The 18,479-nt window shown below is 49.0% G+C and overlaps 3 protein-coding genes across 3 annotated transcripts in view; 2 read left to right on the forward strand and 1 right to left on the reverse strand.

Moving 5' to 3' along the window:
• Positions 1-894: 894 nt before the first annotated feature.
• LOC135829841 (uncharacterized) lies at positions 895-13,144 on the forward strand. Its single transcript, XM_065342226.1, has 7 exons — positions 895-4,089; positions 5,281-5,412; positions 6,111-6,629; positions 8,047-8,185; positions 10,017-10,120; positions 11,418-11,490; positions 12,022-13,144. Exons 1-7 carry the CDS (start codon positions 1,276-1,278, stop codon positions 12,156-12,158), a joined length of 3,918 nt encoding a protein of 1,305 aa, XP_065198298.1. The 5' UTR covers positions 895-1,275; the 3' UTR covers positions 12,159-13,144.
• A 1,237-nt stretch (positions 13,145-14,381) lies between these two features.
• LOC135829937 (acyl-coenzyme A thioesterase THEM4-like) lies at positions 14,382-16,342 on the reverse strand. Its single transcript, XM_065342326.1, has one exon. The coding sequence runs from the start codon at positions 16,171-16,173 to the stop codon at positions 15,451-15,453; it is 723 nt and encodes a 240-aa protein (XP_065198398.1). The 5' UTR covers positions 16,174-16,342; the 3' UTR covers positions 14,382-15,450.
• Positions 16,343-16,618: 276 nt separating this feature from the next.
• The window catches only part of LOC135829936 (xenotropic and polytropic retrovirus receptor 1 homolog), a 17,204-nt gene continuing 15,343 nt past the window's right edge, over positions 16,619-18,479 (forward strand). The window contains exon 1 of the mRNA XM_065342325.1: positions 16,619-16,938. Within this exon, the coding sequence (XP_065198397.1) occupies positions 16,870-16,938 (69 nt within the window). The 5' untranslated portion in view covers positions 16,619-16,869. The remainder of the gene's footprint in view (positions 16,939-18,479) is intronic.

The raw sequence follows: 18,479 nt of genomic DNA on the forward strand, positions 1-18,479 counted from the left end.
CATGACATTGTACATAATCATTGAACAGTGTATGTCAATGTACGTCATGTAATTGTACAATACATGTACGATCAGCAGGTTATTGTGCACTCACAACTATTCGAGTCCTGGTGCCAGTCCTGGTGCCAGACCTGGTGCCAGTCAATTTTTTCTTCAGACTTTTCCCGTTTGCGTCTTTCCCTCAAACCAGTGAATACCTTAGGCTTATGTATTATTTTTGGATTCTAAAAGGGCTAGGGTCCTACTCCTAGGGACCTGTATGTACCGGGTATGTACCGGCAGCACACGAACTACTACTGTTGAAAATTACAAGAACAAAGTAACAGACTATTGCTGACTGCACACCAATCATCATTCCAGTCACTTCAATGTGCTCTACCTTCTTCTGCTCGACACCAATCCCAAATATTCACATCCACGGCGAGAGCTTTTCTCGCGAACATTGAACGAGGTGAAAGAGCAGCCAGGTATTCGCGTCTGATGATCTTCATTGTAAATGTCAGAACTGAAACGATTCGGATTTCCCCTTTGCTCTGGTATTCACGACTGTGAATGGACTCTGCTGGCACTGTGCTGAACAGCTGGCCGGCATCCTCATCGTTGTGCGTCACGGCCACACCGTCATTCGGTCCGCGTGCAGTTTTATTTGGAGTGCGGACAAACTAACTACTGTACTTGTGTCTCCGCTAGCGCTAGCGTCGTGTCGGTATACCATGGTATACTACTATACTAGTAATATTCATTTTCTCGTTGTTTGTGGTGTGGTCCAAAGACAGTCTAGCTAGTACTAGTACTAGTACTGAGTAGAGTCTACTACTCAGTACTAGTACTGGATCTTGTAGTTTTTGTAGTACATAATGTACTATGTACCAATGCATCTCGAGATATTTCAAAAAATAAAAAAGAATGACGGAATGCTATACCCAGTCGTATCCTGGTAGTATATCGGGCCGGCCCAGGCCGGCAGACTGGCAACAAAACTCAAAAGTAACTACATGCGTGTACCATGGTGTACTGGTAAAAAGAGTGATCGCTTCCTATCATTCACCCAACGAGACGGCGAGAGATTTTTCCTACATGACATTGTACAATGTCATGCAGTCTTTGCGCAATGATGATGTAAAACTCAAACTCAAAGGCTTGCTTGCATTTTGAGAGAGAACAGAGATGTTGCGGCAGTGCGCTGCCCGCAGGATATTACGTATAGCTATGCCTGATGAGTTCCCCGCCGATCGCTACCCTGACTCTAGCTAGAGCTTCGAACATTTGTCGGAAATGGCCAGCGCGCAGGATGAGTCGCCGTCGGTCAAATTTGCCGAACCTCTGCCAGCCTTCCGCGCTCCGTCACCAGAAAGCACCTCAGCAGCAGACATCGAGGAAGCAAATGGGCAAGGTCAACGCAGTAGCGATAAGGACCTGATCAGGCGACGGCGTAGCGATGCGAAGGCGCGCAGTAGGCCTAAGAGCATGCACGCTCGTCAAGAGAACGGAACCGGCCAGGAGGGCATCGGAGCCGAGGATTCAGCCAGGACGAAACGGCATCAACCAGTGGCCGTTGAAGATGAACATCGCACTTCTCTCCAGCAGCCGGGGCCGCCAAAGCAGAGGAAGCAGGGTGAGCGGCGAGCCAAATCAGCAGGGCCTAGTCCATTCAACACCGAGGCGCGCAGTCTGGTGTCGATCCAGACGAACTTCATTGTGGAAAACTTAATGAAAGCGCCCGTGGAACGCACTGATGACGCTGGTCGTGGCAGAAAGAAGAGTTCTTTGACCCCCGCACTGCCTGTTTCATCCCAATCAAGCTATCTATCCAAGGCCACCACACCCAGGACCCCGCCAGCGTACGATGCCTGTTCGGAAAGCTCTAGCCGCGTGCTCTCCAGGGCCACGTCGTCGACGCACTCCTCCGACGTGTCATCAGAATCACGACAGATATCGCTCGACGGAGAGGACGCGGATGATGACGTGTCCGAGGAGTCTTCGTCGGCTATCAAGCATTGGAAACATGCACAGAAATGGCTGCACCGGTTGCAAAAAGAAAGCGCCGAGAAGAGCCGAACGCGAGCGGCATTTGCCGCTGCCATGAAGCTGCAGCAGAAGCGACGGCAGATGAAGAACTCCACGGAGATCGTCGAGCGCTATCACGAGCTAAGCGAAGTGCGGCGCATCACTCGTGATCTCTCGCGCGACCGGAAAACCCAGCTGTCGGAGCTGCTCGAAAACGGAGGTATTCGCATGCCTGGCCGTGCTCTGGAGCAGGACGGTACAGAAATCTCACATGATACTCTGACCTTGCCCTCGTCTGCTGCAGGTGAAGCGTTACCGGTTCCGGACGCTGCAAGAAGTGGAACTGAAGCAGCAACAGCAGTGGCCTCTGATGCTAGTGCTGCGGCGGAAACCTCCATTCCAAAGCCGCCTCCCGTGCCGGACGAGCTGATAACCTTACACGCGAACCATGCTCCCTGCCAGCCTCGTCTCCGTGCACGGCGAAGACGAAGCAGGCACCGGCGGCAGCGCAAGGAGCTGAAGCGCAGCTTGAGCCACGAAGGCGCCGAGCCACTGGACGGAACCGTCAAACAGCGTCACAGGGAGAAAACAACGGCGAGCGCGCCGATGCTGGAGGGCAGTGCGGAGGTGAAGCGGACAACTCGAAGACGGCGTCGTAGGCAACAGCAGCGGAGAAGCCTCGAGAGGGCTGCCTCCGATGAAGACCCGTATCAACCTCTTGCCGAAGCCTTGCCAACTGATCAATCTCGGCGAGCGAGAGCAAGCCGTCGAGTCAGACACTCTGAGGGTGGCGGCGCTAGACATGGTCTGAAAGAGCAGTTGGACATGGTGCAACACCAAGCTAGCAGTAAACAGGGCAGAACTGCGTTTGGCGTCAAAGAGCCAGAAGACATTCGATCAGGAATGAACGTTTTGTGTCCGGTGCCACAGGGGCTTTCTGTTCGGGCTGCTGACGCACCAAGGTATTCCTTACCGGCCGATAGTGGAATTGCCGGGGACGTGCTCAGTCTGGGTGCCGATTCGCAGGCCGATGCCGGTGCCGCAGGAGACACAACACCGTGCGTCGAGTCACCGCCGCACACGCTTGGCGAGCAGCTTTCCAACATGTCCGTCCAGACCCTGACCTCTCTGGACAGTAGCAGCACGTCATGCTTCACCGCTGCGTCGACCAAGTCCCTGTCTTCTGCAGCAGGTAGTGGCGACGAATCTCAGTCGCTCGAATCGTCGACGTCAAGTAGTGTGTTTGCACAGCTCTCCTCCTACACTTCAGTTCCTGTCACCCCACTGGCAGAGCAGCAGGAGGAAAGGGGCATGCTCTTTCAGCGGCGACCGTCCGACCTTCCCACCGGTGTGTTGATCATACCAGCCCGGGATGACGGTCTCATACCGGACGACGGATCATCTCTCTATCCCGCGGTGCCGTTTGCTCCACCACCACCGCCGCCTCATCCCGCAGTTGCGTCCCACGCCTTGTCTGTCGAGCCCGTTGGCGCAGCAGCCAAGCTGAGCGCACGCTTAGGCGAACGGTTCAGAATTCTTTCCACCGAGTCTGAGTCGCAGTCGTCCGACTTTGATTTTGACGATATTGAGGACGGGGAAGTCTATGATAGCGATGGTGCTCTGCTCCACAAGCCAGAGAATACTGAAGCAGCCGTAGCAAAGGCAAAAACACCACCAGTCCGCCGCGGGTCCTTCTTTCAGCGTTTGGAGGGAATGGTAAAGACACGTAAGATAACCGTGGAGAAGACCTCCTTCCAGCTTTCCGGCGGGCTAGAGCTTGACGAAGACTATAAGGGCCGGGAGGATGCGTTCGACGAGTTCCGTGAGAACCTGGGCGATGACGGCTTTGCCAATGCGGCTGATGTTGGCAAGGAGGGCGAAGAGGATTATCGCCTGCCTATGATCAGCAAAGAGGAGATCGTCCTTATGCGAATCATCGAGATAGCCGAGGAAATCGAGGACGAGTACGGCGAGATGTTCGACCATGCCATAGCGGACGTAACGAACAAGAACTTGACGTTCTCCTCTTTCTCCGACACCGCACGGTCCTTTCTCGGCGTTGACAGGCTGTCACCCAAGAACGTAAGTGTATGGCAGTGTGCTGTGCGTGTTTGTTATGGCTGCGGTAATTCATGTACACCGCGTGCAGTACATGCATTTATTCACTTGCAACAGAAAAGAGAATCTTGTTGAGCACTCTCGGTAGGCTGTTCTAGTGCTGCTGCATTATGCATCGCTCGCTGCTATAAGACGTGTAGATATAGCGAGGAAGCAAATCTAGCGTTTTAACGGGTGACGTTTCTTCGTTGTAATAAGTTATGTTGAGGCTGTAAGGCCACATATGTGATATGTGCGGATATGCCTGAAGACTGCAAGATCGTTATCGTATGTTCTCGTTAACCTATGGATTTTGGACAATCGTTAAATTTGCGAGTCTTTGCGACTCGTTATAATAACATGTCTTACAGTACTTTTAGTAGTTAGAGCACTCTGGCGCTAGAATAACGACCTATCTTATTGTCTGTGGTGCCCCCTTTGCACCATGGCCGGTAGCTCGGCTTACTTAAGCGCATGGGCTTAATCCGATTTTTTTTCCATATTTAAAGTGGCGAAAACAGCAATATTCCAAATATAAGCCCTTGGGTTTTATGCGCGTGAATACGGTATGTGCGCTGTGATTTGCTACTGTATTGCAGTAGAGTCATTACTACCCTATCAATAGTACAGTCGACCTACCCTTATAACGATATTTGCGTCCGACCAAGAAATATTGTTATAAGGGTAATATTGTTATAGGGGTAACTGGTTCATTCATACACATACGTCATAATGCATGAATTTAGTTCATTTTTTTACACTCTTCCTAGCGTTAAAAACCTATGTACATGCACTTTATTTACGCAGCAAGGTGCCCACTGGTGCCCCCATTGCATTTCGTCATGTCCCAGCGACTTATCAAGTGAAGCTTGCCCTACCTTGACAGTGGACTCTACATGCTCCCTGCTGGATATTGTTATAAAATGGAAAATGTCGATTGGTCAGCCCATTTTATATTGTTATAGGGGTAATATCGTTATAGCGATATTGTTATAGAGGTAAGGCATGTTATACAAAAGTCAATGGAGTGATTTGGTTTGGCAGAAAAATATTGTTATAAGGGTAATATCGTTATAGAGGTTATCGTTATAAGGGTAGGTCGACTGTACCATTATCATGTACATGACATCGTATTCTCGGTGCTTGTTTCTCAATCGGGGCATTTTTGCCGTACAGATTTGGGCTGTGCTGGGATTTTCACGCCGTGTCGTGCAAGAGCTGCCGTCCACCGCGGAAATCGTCAGCGACTACACGACTCGTCTACTCGAGGAGGAAGCCCTGGACTATGTGAATGATCGCGGCGGTTGGGTAAGTGCATGCCACTGTAATGTATAATCGTCGCTTTGCAGCACCCTGGATGCACGTGTGGTATACATTTGTCGCATTGTATATAAAGTGCAGTTGCCCCTCACTAATCTGGAACTTTTTTCCCGAGCCCTTGCAAAACAGCGCAGTTTCTGACGAAACTGGGGTTTTCAGTCTATTTTCAACGCGCCCTCCCCAGTCAGGGATCCACTCCTGGCACAGAAGAATTACATACCGTATTATCTCTAATATAAGCACAGTCTCCAATAATAGCACGTCTCCAATAATAGAACACCTTGGGGCGGCATTCAAAAAATAAAGTGCCCAGTCTCCATTATAAGCACACTGTGTAAATTCATTATCTGTACCGGCGAAAACCCCCTGAAATGTGTGTGTCATACATGAATTTGGCATGGCAACATGCCTCTGAAATGAGGTTGAAATAATAATGGAACAGTCTCCAATAAAGGAACGTCTCCAATAATAGCACGGGGCGGAGGTACATTGAAAAAATAAAGGACCGTGCTTATATTAGAGATAATACGGTATGCATGCGACACCAACACATCCTGCACTTCACTATGGGCACAGTGGATCCAAAAGTCGTCTTGTCGTTGTTAGATTTCGACTTCTGACGCCATCGCTTTCTTGCCCGATATGTAATAGAATAATATCTCTGCGTTTATGGTTACTGTGCACAGGGAACTATGCTGAAAGAGCCGGAGGCTGTTGTGAACGAGAACGATTCCGACGACTACCCCAGCGGTGGCTTGGCCGTTGGAATGGCCGTGGCTGATGGCATCAGCTCTATAGCGCGCCTCTTCTCGCCATCGCCCAACCGCAAAGCGAGCCCGAAGGGTGTCGGTCGTGGGCCGCGCAGCTCTGTGGACGCGTTTCAATTTCCACAATTGCCACCATCAACAGCCGCATCTGCTAGGGAAGCGGACACTGCTCTGGAAAAGGTTCTAGATCGCCATCGGGAGGAGAGTGCAAGAGAAATGGTCGATAACGGTGATGATGATGAAAACGATGGAGCCGTGGAGATTCTTGCTGACAGTGAGGTGTTTGAGCAGAACGCAAGCAGCAGCGAAGCAGCGGCGCCGGCAGAAGGTGTGAGTGAGCCGAGAGAGCCAGACCTCCGGTCCCGCCTGATTGGTTTTGGCTCTACGTCGACGGCTAACGTGGACACTGGCTCTGCCATGCCGGGGTTCGGACACGAGGTGAGTGTGCTCATACCATGATTCATACATCTGAAACTGGCATCCTAATTGTTTGTGTCTCAAGCGTATAGGAGGCAGGCATAGTGGGATGGTCTAAGACCATGACTTAGAAACAGAGGGTACCAGGTTCAAGTCCTGCTTGGAAGCGGAAGGATTTTTTTCCAGCCGTGCTGCGACCCACTGTTACGTCAGGCGAAATAGCACGTCATAGTACATTTGAGATCAGCGGGAAGAAGATGACGACGTCCACTAATTTAGTATCTGTGCACACAAATCTGCTGTGTGTGTGACTCTGTGTGTCAGCTATGATATCATCCCCTGTGGTTCCATGCCTAGCATGTACGTCTGAACCATCCTGCAAAGTTTGAATGACGTAGGTTGAGCGATCGCTCCGCGAAACATACTTTTTGAAATTCTCTTCATAGTATATCTTCCACCATTGAAATTTCGAATTTCTTGCTGAGAGGGGTGGCTTGCAACCTCAATAAGGCTTGTTCCAGGCATGCTTCGGAGCCATCTCCTGTTGAAGTAGTGGCGGGGATCTGCCCTGCAACTGCTCAACAAAAAATGATTCGATCTGAGAAAGGGTGAGACCGCGAATCTCGGTTGAATATTGAGTATTTCAAGCCTTTTCACGACGAAGATGGAGTTCTTTTTGGAGATGGACGTCGCGGCAAAGGACATGGTGTCCGACTTCTGACTTCTGGTGAAGCCAGGGATCATTTGTCCAGTCTCCCAGCAGGTGAAACGCAATTTTTTGTGAAAAATGCGGCTCGCCGACTGACCAGTAATTTCGCCTGACGAATTGGGAACTGGTGCCCTGGCACGAGGGAAACATGTATGCAGGGAATGGGATTTTCGGTCTTTGACCACTTTGTGGTGGGTCTGATGTTCTCACCCTCCACCACTTAGGAGCTGCATCTGCGCCTTCATCCTAGAGAGTGGTGGCGTTCCTACGGATGCGGAAAACTCGACTTCCCGCCGAGTCTCACCCGAACCGTGAATCTTTTAAGCGTATAGTGGTAGGAGTGGAGGGTGTCGGGATCATTAGGTATGTGTGTATGTGTGTGCATTATGCATGTGAGAATCCCTATGGTGGTCCCTCAGTTTTTCTGCTGCAGGTAATGCTTTATATCAAGCTGAACCCCTCTCTCTCTCTCTCTCTCTCTCTCTCTCTCTCTCTCTCTCTCTCTCTCTCTCTCTCTCTCTCTCTCTCTCTCTCTCTCTCTCTCTCTCCTCTCTCTCTCTCTCTCTCTCTCTCTCTCTTTCTCTCTCTCTCTCTCTCTCTCTCTCTCTCTCTCTGTTTCTCTCTCTTTCTCTCTCTCTCTCCCTCTCTCTCTCTCTCTCTCTTTCTCTCTTTCTTCCCCTCGCGATTCCCCCCCCCCCCCGCCCCTCCTTCCTCCTCTGCCTTTTGTAGGTGACACGGATTGACGCCGATGCAATCACTAGCGAGGAGTGGAACGGTTTGCTGGAACATGTTCGCTCTAACCTGGGTGCCTCGGATGAGATAGACGACGGACAAAGGAGGTACCGGCGTCATCGATCCAGATTGCAGAGTAAGTATTGTGCTGGGTTTGTCTCCGGAGTACCGGAATAGTTGATGCTAGTCGGGATGGCGGCGTCATGAGCAACATTCTTCTAGTTAGCTGCTGTATATATGAGTACAGTTCTGTTGGGCGCCGAAGAACGGAGCGCCGAAGAATGAACAGGCTTAATTCAATTTCACAAAGCACAGCATGCCAATATATGCACCATGACTCGAATGTGCATGGACTGTTGTAGAGTCCAACCTCGTTAGGACGAACTCTGATATGACGAACTTCCCATTAGTACGAACTAGGGCCAATCCTATGGTTGGCCAGGCATCGTATCAAGTCAAAATTATTCGTTTAGGCGAGACCAAAAAAAATAGAGATTCCCGGGCCCTCCCGCACCAAAATCGAGCCGAAGGCAATTTTTTTTACAGTTCGTATTATGTTCAGTACTGATCGTGCGAGTAGATCTGTGACATGGTGTCACACAAACCTGGGCTTGTACGACTCCCTGGTGTACGACTCAGGGCTGTCGTTGGCCGAAATACAAAAGAAATTGTACGGGCACCGGTAAACCACGTACCATATACCTGTCGTCTGTAAAAAATAAAAAATAAACACCGGAAAATACTGTAAAAAAAGTTCAGCATGCCATGCATACACACATAGGAAAAAAAATAAAAAATAGAAATTCGCCCGCCCGCACCAATTTCAGATGGGTCCTGCCCGGGTATCTCGATTTTATTTTGGTCTCGCCTTACGACGAACCCTGTAGGGCGAACTTTCGTGAAGACGAACGAACTAATTCAAGCGTAATCTGAACAAAATCAGCACGTAGTACGAACTTTCGGTCCACATGCGTGCACTGGCTGTACTTTAAAAAAAAAGAAGTAGTTTTTTTCCTACAGTCGAGGCCTCTTGTGCGGGCAAAACGAATTTACAGCATGGTACAACGCAGAGAACATGTCATGATTTCATTGCACATTGTACTTACCTGTTGCTGGCTCATGCTCTGAATAAAATGCTTTCAAGTACATGTGCCACAATACGCGCCTTCACACTAATCCGTATGATATGCATATCATTTTTTTGGCAGATCTGGGTAAGAAGAACTCCGGATAAGACAAACAAACTGGTTCAGTCCCTTGATGTTCGTCCTAACGAGGTTTGACTGCACATGAAAATAAGAACGGCTTACGCTACAAGGCTGCCTCCCCCCCCCCCCCCCCCATAGTTCTTCGGTGGCCGAGAGTAGTGTGTCCTTTTACCAGCAACGTCAGTGAGATTCACAGGGATAATGCGAATACCACCCTCGTGAGTGCGTAATGCGCTGGTCATTAGGCTTGTGCTAGCTTGGTGACGAGTAGGATTTTGGGCATCGTTCATCTATATTTATGACGTGCTTGCCTCGTGCAGGCGTGAGTCCTAGCAAAGGGATTAACTCCAGTTCTCGTCCCTATGCTCAAGAACCCAGATAGGGTTGATACAGTTCATGGCTGTGCACACCTGCGATCATTCAAGCCCACACAAACACTGCTCTTGCAACTCTGCATATCAAATTGGGCAAAAAAAAAACTCTACAAAAATATGCACAAAGTTGAACTCGGATGGTGGACAGTTGGTCATAACTCGTAACATTTTGTCCTTCTCCTTTTTTACCACAAAAATATGCGTGCATCATTTTTGCAGATATCATGCGCTTCTGTAGAGCTTGTCATGTAAGTCTTCATCATGCTTCAAAGCCCTTAGATTGCAAGCAAAACGAATGGGTGGTGTGAGCTAACAATAACAATTTCCCTCAGCTATGCTCTAACTTCGTCAATGTCATGTGCCGGCTGTGTTTCTGGTGCTTTAGGATACAACTTTGTGATCGATGGTCCTGGAGTTGTCGACGACGGCGAATCAACATGCGCCAGCGATAGTTGTGTGGATACTGATTCCTCAGTCATTGCTGATTCGGTGAGTGCTTGGTGACTAGATAAGTAGGAATTGCCCGGAAGAGCGAATCTGTTTGTTTAGAGTCAATCAAGAGTAGATGCTTTTCCCGGGCTGAATTAACTGCATAGAGTGTCCACTCTCTGTGCCCATGCGACTTTACTCTTCATAGTATGATTTGATACCGACCTGGCCTTTATGGAATAGTAGTAGTGATGGAGTAATGGTCACCAAGGAGTGCTCAGCTTTTGATCAACAGCCATGCCCTACGCCCCAGATGTAGGAGAGCGTGTACTGCATGTGCACCAGATCGCAAACTTTTCCATGTACAAATTGGTCTGTGCTCGCTAATTATGTATTAAAACCGTCGCACCCCCCCCCCCCCCTCTACAAAGTCTGTCCAAAAGCTAAAGGGGAAGTATACCCTGAAATCAAATTTTCACCAGTTGTAGTCTTCGGGGTGCTGAGTCGAATAGTCTTGGTCCGAGGAAGCTGAGATGCTCCCTTCCTCGTAAATTCCCAATCGAACTCGCCATTTCCACCGAAACTGAGTGACTGCGCCCTACTAGATGGAGACTTGTATGCCAAATGTCACTAAAAGTGCCATTTCGTTCTTATTAAAGCCCGAATGACCGCGATTTGCCCACATGTTGTAGTCTTTTTTAGTCGACTGGTTTTGGTCCGAGAAGGCTGCCATGCAGCGTTCCACCTTTATTCCCAATCGAACATGGTTGAATAAGCGGCCACATGCTCATGCGTACACCAGTCCCCTCGTCACCGTGCCTGCGGGCTACAACTTTCACACCAAGGTTCAACTCAAAAGTTCAACTCGAGTGACAGGAATGCGCCCAAACAGGCTATAAGTTTTACCCTGCAGGCACGGAGGATGGAGGAAGGGAGCGTGTCAGCTTCCTCGGACCAAGACCATTCGACTCAGCACCCCGAAGACTACAACTGGTGAAATTTGATTTTAGGGTATACTCCCCCTTTAAGAATTTCGTTCGAGTGTCATAACTCTGCGCCATGAACTCGGATCGTCTTCGGGTTTTTTTTGAGCCGACAGCTGAGGCTTTTCTGATACGATTGGACCTTTCGTTTGTTGAATTCGAACAAGGATTGACTGAATGACGAAAGTTTGAAGTCACCTCAGCATGCACTGTACAGTCAGGTGGATATATCCGCCCTATAGGCGTTATAGGGTTAAAAGATGTGCTGGCATTCTATTCTGGCCTATGCGATGGTAGCACATTTTCATTGTGTTTTTTGAGGCAGGAGATTGAGCCAATCTTTTGTCCCATGACCTGTCCTATTGTTCATGCAGATGGAGATTTACCCGAAGAAGCCCGAGGACGAGATATCTGTCCGCCGAGTCAAACCTCCCACCTTGATGAAAGGTATGCTGATGATGCTGTCATCCATTTCGCTGTGTTCGGAGACAGTCATGAGTGATCCATCCTGACCCACAGGACATGTACTGATTTTTTTCTGACATCTATGTACTGTCATGTTCAATCGCCAGCCGTCTGCTGTCATGATCTCCTTTGCTGTTCCCGTGTGCGTGCGCCGGTGTGATTCTGTGTGTGTGTGTGTGTGTGTGTGTGTGTGTGTGTGTGTGTGTGTTTGCGTGTGTGTGTGTGTGTGTATGTGTGTTTGTGTGTGTGTGTGTGTGTGTGTGTGCCGGTGTGTGTGTGTCGGTGTGTGTGTGTGTGTGTGTACTGATGTGTGCATGTTTGTGTTTGTGTGTCCATGTGTGTGTCTGTTCATGTGTGTCCGTGTATGTGTCTGCATGTCTGTGTGTGTGTGTCCGACCATGTGATTATGACTGTGTGCATGTGTTAGAGCGTGCCTGCATGTGCACGTGTGTACATGCCATCCCCTTTGCTGATACTTTTCTACTTTCCTTGTTTTTGATCTGGCTCTCTCAGAAACCTCCAACAACGACTCTGTGGATGATAGCGTTGAGGAGCCCACATCGCTGCTGACACGCATCACCACAATGGGTATGGTCACGGCCGGGGCTGCAGTGCTCGCCGGCTTGTCTTTCTTCAAGCAACAGACATGAGTGGCCCAAGCGGTTTCTGCTGGTTGAACTGAGATGAAGGTCAGGTTCGCATCGGGACTAAGTTCGGTGAATCATCAGCTGTGTGTTCAGTTCTGATTCTTACAGACCGTGGTGTCGTGTGGGTTACCGGAAGCCGTTTACGCACGACGTTCGGTGTATCCTGAGCTGCACTGTAATGCTGATCTGATCAGCCATGATCGTGTTCTATTTACTAAAGCTGTGTGCTTGGTGGCTGCTACAGCCCCTTTCTTGCCCATGCACCCAGTACCTAACCAGCCATGCAGCGCAATGCTGGACCAACACATGTGACCGTCTCTATCACTTGTGCAATCCTCGGATCCTGTAGCGCTGTCAGTGTCGTCGTCCTTACTTGCTGGCAATGCTGATAGGCCAGTAAGCATGCAATGCCGTTCCATGTGGTGGAGCGCGATATGCATCACCTTCATTGATCTCTCATCAGTGTGCGGCACATTACCTGCTCTGTTTGAAACAGTCGCTGTGTGGCTAGCCCTGAACACGGGTGCCTTTCACATGCATGCCAACTTGCCTTTTGCTATGCATCTTTGCACTCTGATGCTGACTAACTTCTTGCTATTTTCTGTCATGTATTGTATGGAACATGTCTGTGATCAAACTCAACTGCTTCCCAACCTGAAACGAGATCATGGCTGCGCTAGCGTTGTAACAGGGCGAAATATCTCCTTGTTACCGGTAGAAGCTTACAGTTCTATACTTTGAGAACATCTGTAGTATCCGCTGAGCTCTGTGTGACCTCATAGACACATTTATGCATCTCGCTATACTGTGCTGAAGTGATTTTAATTTGCGCCTGCTGATTTTATGCCCCCCCCCCCCCCCCCCCCCCCCGCCTAAATATTCCCTTGATTTTGCACCCCTGATTGAGCTGTTGAAGCCGCACATTACGAAAAGAGCATTATCATTATTTTTATCAACCTGCCGACATTTTTACAATGATTCTTCAACTCGGATGCCATGGCTAGGCCATGCTCCCTGGCAATGAAACAAACGTGTGATGTGAACGTTTCCAGCAATCACTGCTGCTATGCCATTGCATGGGACTGGGTCAGTGGGTGTTTTAGTTCTGTGTCCGAACTGCCTGCTTGCTGGCTATACTTCCATACGTGTGTACCTAGAAACAATCGTTCGACAGTTTCGCAGCACTGGGGATGCATCACACCGACGAAGGCATGTGGCATGAAACCTGCGAGGCATTTGTTTCTTTGGTACTCCTCGCTATTTCACTTACGACCTTCACCGAGTACTGTATATGTATCTTGGAACTCAGGGGGTACGGGGGCGCGGGGGGGGGGGGGGGGGGGGGAAACGAATTTCTGGTGTTAGTACAGTACTTGTAATCAGATTCAATGGTGGTTTGGTTACACCTCTGAAACGGGCATCTGCACCCCTTCAGAATTGGCTAGACATGCACACTTATTACCTTCCAGCGGTCGACCTATGTATATACAGCAAGGGGGCCGGCTGTGGGTCTTATCGATTCAGGGCTGTAACAGCGAGATTTCAGATGGTCCTGCCAAATGGTTATTTGAACGGAAATGAACGTTATAGACGAAAACCGGAGTGGCACGAATTAGGCCGGTCAACTTTTCGAAATAAGGTCCGACCGTTGGCCTGATCGGACGCCATGGCCTTAAAATTCGTCAGTACCTGACGGTGAACAGCTGTTGTTCACCACCACCACCACTTCACAGACACACACACCTGACCTTTGACGCCCACCGCCGGAGGCGATGATAGCAATGCTACGGCAGAATCCATAGCAACTTGTGCTGGGATTGCACCATTCAACAGCTTGCAAGGCTGAAGAATTGACCGTCACTATTCAGCCTGGTCTACACCATACAGCTATTTTGAAGTGACTTTCTCTGGCCAGTGAATCCCTATTTTTGGTCTTTTCAATTTTTTTCCCGCACACACATCACACCACATACTCCGGCATGCACTGGCTGTTGGTAACCACCCAGGAGAATGAAAGGAAAATCAGGAAGAGTCTGAGAAGAGAAGAAAGACGTGTGTGACCATAATCGTCGGGAATCTCACACACACACACACACACACACACACACACACACACACACACCACCACCACCACCACCACCACCACACATACACACGCGCACGCACACACACACACATACCACCACCATCACACACACACACACACAAAAATTATTCAATATCACGCACGGGACATGAAAAGTGGTTTTCAGGCTAGGGTGTGGAGAGAGAGAGAGAGAGAGAGAGAGAGAGAGAGAGAGAGAGAGAGAGAGAGAGAGAGAGAGACCATAATTATTATAATGTCTGCATCCTTTCCAAATAAATACAAAGCAAGTCGATGAGAAACTAGCTGCTGCACCCCTGGGGACTTGCCATAAATAGGATAGAAATAAATAGACGGGCTAGGTAAATTCAGCAAGAGACCAGCTCGGTGGTAAAACATACTAGTGCTAATGTCCAAACTCCCACGGGCCATAGGGGCCGCAGGCATTGTTTAGCCAATCGCTCATTTTCAGTATTAAAAAAAACACACACAGGGTCATTGTGATGGCCGTTTATAACTCGCCCGCGAGTTCCTGTACATCGATACAGTACAAGCAGCACGCAATGCCGCGCAGACTAGAGAAGTCCCCGTCTTAGAAAGAATCAAGTGGCGCTAGAGGCGATAATTACAAGCGGACGCAACAATCAACTCAGCACTCGTTCCGGGTTGAGCACGTATGCGAGCAGTGTAGTCATATTATTGTCATGATGCGAGAGCTTGGACAATTCGCTTGTCCATGCAAGAAGGCAGCAATACCTGTTCATTCTCGCGAAGTAAAATAAAAATATACCGACCATATCCGCATCTGTGCCTGCAGCTGGAATCCACCGGTCGGGGGCACCTCACGTGCATTGCACGGCTGGTTGCAAGGCGGTCTGAGCGCGTGAACCTCTGCTGGAGGACAACTCGATGGAGTCTTTTTATCAACAAGGTGTCGATTAACATAGATGGATAACCAGGCGAACCACTGCCTACGTTGAAGCAGAATGACAAAATTACCGGAACGACGTATGACATAGTGGACCGATGAATGGCATCATGGATCAGTTTCCGGACTTTTTTTTATGCCATGAGACATACAATACCAGACTCCGGCCGGACATGTTTTGGCCACGTTATTGCATACAGTTACGATCAGGGAGTAGTAATATACCGGTATTTTACTACTCCCTGGCTACGACGGTGTGGATGTGGGTGAGTTAGAACACTAACTCATAACTTCGGCTCAATACCGGGTGCGGGGAAGACGTAATCGGAAGACGGGGCACGCTTGGCGTCGGGCGTGGAGTCCTCTTCTTTCGGCTTCGAACGCGGCATCAGAAACAGCGCGGTTGATGTCGAGCACAGCTGAGAATGCTCGGCGTTCGTCAGGCTGAACGTGAGGAACAGCTTTCGGCCGTCCTCCTTGTCCAGAGCCGCCTCCATGATGTGCGGCACGCCGAGCTGCACCAGGTTCTTGTAGTTGACGTTCAGGTTGGCGGTGACGGCCTTCCGTCCCGTGTGCCACACCACACTGCCCATGCACGCGTCCGCAATGGTCGCCGTGGCGCCGCCATGGGCGCAACTCGGCGGGCCCTGCGCGTAGGGGCCGAACTCGACGACGCCGCGCAGCTTCTCCTCGCGTTGGTTGATCCAGAATGCGTAGTTGAAGAAGCGGCCCGTCTGCTCGCGATCGCACCGCGTCAGCAAACGGGGCTCGTCCAACGACTGCGCCATGTCCACCAAATATGGGCGTTTCTGCCAACCATTCTCAGTAGTGAGTTCTGTGCACAGTTGATCATACACACGGCGAGCTTCTGGCGACCAGGCGTCCGTTGGAATGCTCAGATCAAGCTGTTCAGGCTCTGATGATAGCTCTGAGCTGTGTTGCGCTGTTCCGTGCGCGGACAACTGGACTGTACTACTACTACTGCCTACTACCTGCATACTGGCCATTCTCTGAATGAAATTCAAATTTCTTTGACGAGGTGAGAAGAGGTTCTTTGCATGAACCGCGGCTGCCAAACGACGAGTGAATGTATTGCTTGGGCCTCCAATCCGATTCTGACAAAGGGAAATCTGCGCTAGTTTATATCGAAGAAGACAAGTGTGATTGCGACACGAATTCATTCTAGAAGTTGAAGTAGAACACTTGACTGGTTCAGACTTTCAGTGGTTGACCTTTCACCATGCATGGCTTCTCTGATCTGCTTCATTGATTTAAAAAAATCGTGGTATGACGTCAGACACATCTCTGTACGCGATATACACTACATGTACGCGGGGATCTCCCCGTTTTTTTGCACAGTTTGCGAGGTTTTTATCATTTTTTGTTTGGATTTTTTGTTTCTGTTTTGACATGACGTTTCTTTTGAAAAGGAATATCGAATGGTGAAAATCTCACACACTCATCACCAGATCACACCACACCTTGGCTTTGGCTTTGCCTTGGATCTTTCAAGCCCATTTCTTGTTTCGTGTTCAGCTCATAATTTGTTTCCCAACGAAGGTTGGAGCTGGTCTCCCCCTGGCCTGTCTGTTCCGTTCCATGTAGCTGGTGCATGACATAGTACAATTACTACATGACATGTTTTGTTATGGTCGACTAGCTAGATAGGGTCTTGCGAATTCGTAACTGATCTTGTGTTCAAGATGAGGTTTGGCGAGCAGCTTCAGATGCACGTCACTCCGGAATGGAGGAAACAGTATATCAATTATACGGTGAGTGTGCCCATGCGTTTCGCTTTCTTGAGCCAAACTATTCTATTCAGCATAATTCGGACACTGGATATTCGGAGAGAGTATCCGAATTTATCCTCCTAATGGCACGAGCATTCTCGAAATGAGTTTGAGAAAAAGAACTCACAAAACCGTTAACTCTTACACAACTGAGAACAAAAGGGAGGGAAGCCAGTACTTGTTTGGACCATTTTGTGAATGTGAGCTGCACACTCATTCGTTCCCCTTGTTCTTTGTCCATGTATTCTCTGACGTTTCACTAATTAAAGAATTATGGTGGACTCTAAAACATATTATTTTGTGCGCATCATGGCAAGGAAAGTGCTTCACATCTCCCTGGCTATTGTCTGCTGGGAGACGACAGTTGTTGTGTTTTACATCCCAGTATCCCAGTCATACATATGCTGTCCATCATCAAAATGATATCCCCCACTACGCTATGTAAACTCGCAAATTTATTACACTCAATCTGTGGACAACTACGAATACACATGTACCCGTCATCAGTTCATGCCATACAAGTGTACGCCAGCTGTCGTAGTCTAGGTCTAGTAAACTCTGTGTGTGTGTGTGTCTGTGTGTGTTTGTGTGTGTGTGTGTGTGTGTGTGTGTGTGTGTGTGTGTGTGTGTGTGTGTGTGTGTGTGTGTGTGTGTGTGTGTGTCGTGCATGTAATGCCATGAACGGATCTAGTTCTGGTACGAATTCCGGGCTGTACCGATTCTGATAGTTTATCTGCCGGCTATGTTTAAAAAAGCACTTGATGCATGCACTTGATGCATGCGCCTTGATCCTTGAAGGGCGGTGGCGTTCCTACGGATGCGGAAAGCCCGGCTTCCAGCCGATTCTCACACGTGAATTTTTTAAAATCTTTTTGTTGATGCATGTGCTAAACTTGTAGCTGCAATAGCTACGCTGTTTTCTGAGTCAGGGCTGGTAGAAGCTAGTGGAGTGCACAGTTTGCAGCTGTTTCATCACATCGCACGCCCCAGCGCAGAATCTCGTGTGCTTATGCGAGTAGAATCGAGACTTCATTTTTGCTCTAAGTACGTGTATGGATGTATAGCGGACCATAAAAATGCACATTGCCCTTGTATGAGATAGGCCAGTCTTCCTTCACGTCCATGTGTGCTGTAACCGTTTGCGTGAGCATCGCGCAGCGAAATTTCTTTTTTTGGTCTCAGTGACTCGCCATTGCGGCAGCTCGCACCGTTTCACAAGGTCGTTATACCGTATCCGTTATTTATTGTTGCGCATTCCTGCTTGTCGTACAAAAGTTGAAAAACGCACGCGGGTTCCTGCTATCACCTTAGTGATACGGTGACTGATTTGGCACTGGCTCTGCGGTATGACAGGTTTTCTATGATTTAGGCCACACTTTGTTTTTTTCTATGTTTCTCGTCGGCAAATTTTAACAAAAGGTATGCGGGCGGGCGGAAAAAAACACAAAAGCCAAGAAAAAAACAAGAACAATTTCTACTGAAAACTGTATACATTTTGTATGTGTGATTCATACAAGACACTG

This window comes from Sycon ciliatum, chromosome 13 (assembly GCF_964019385.1).
Source record: "Sycon ciliatum chromosome 13, ocSycCili1.1, whole genome shotgun sequence".
NCBI lineage: Eukaryota > Metazoa > Porifera > Calcarea > Leucosolenida > Sycettidae > Sycon > Sycon ciliatum.

Coding starts and splice junctions, on each gene's coding strand:
- LOC135829937 (XM_065342326.1), bottom strand. CDS start 16,173: ATGGCCAGTATGCAGGTAGTAGGCAGTAGTAGTAGTACAGTCCAGTTG.
- LOC135829841 (XM_065342226.1), top strand. CDS start 1,276: ATGGCCAGCGCGCAGGATGAGTCGCCGTCGGTCAAATTTGCCGAACCT. Junction 6,630..8,046: donor TGCCGGGGTTCGGACACGAG/GTGAGTGTGCTC, acceptor TGCCTTTTGTAG/GTGACACGGATTGACGCCGA. Junction 10,121..11,417: donor CCTCAGTCATTGCTGATTCG/GTGAGTGCTTGG, acceptor TTGTTCATGCAG/ATGGAGATTTACCCGAAGAA.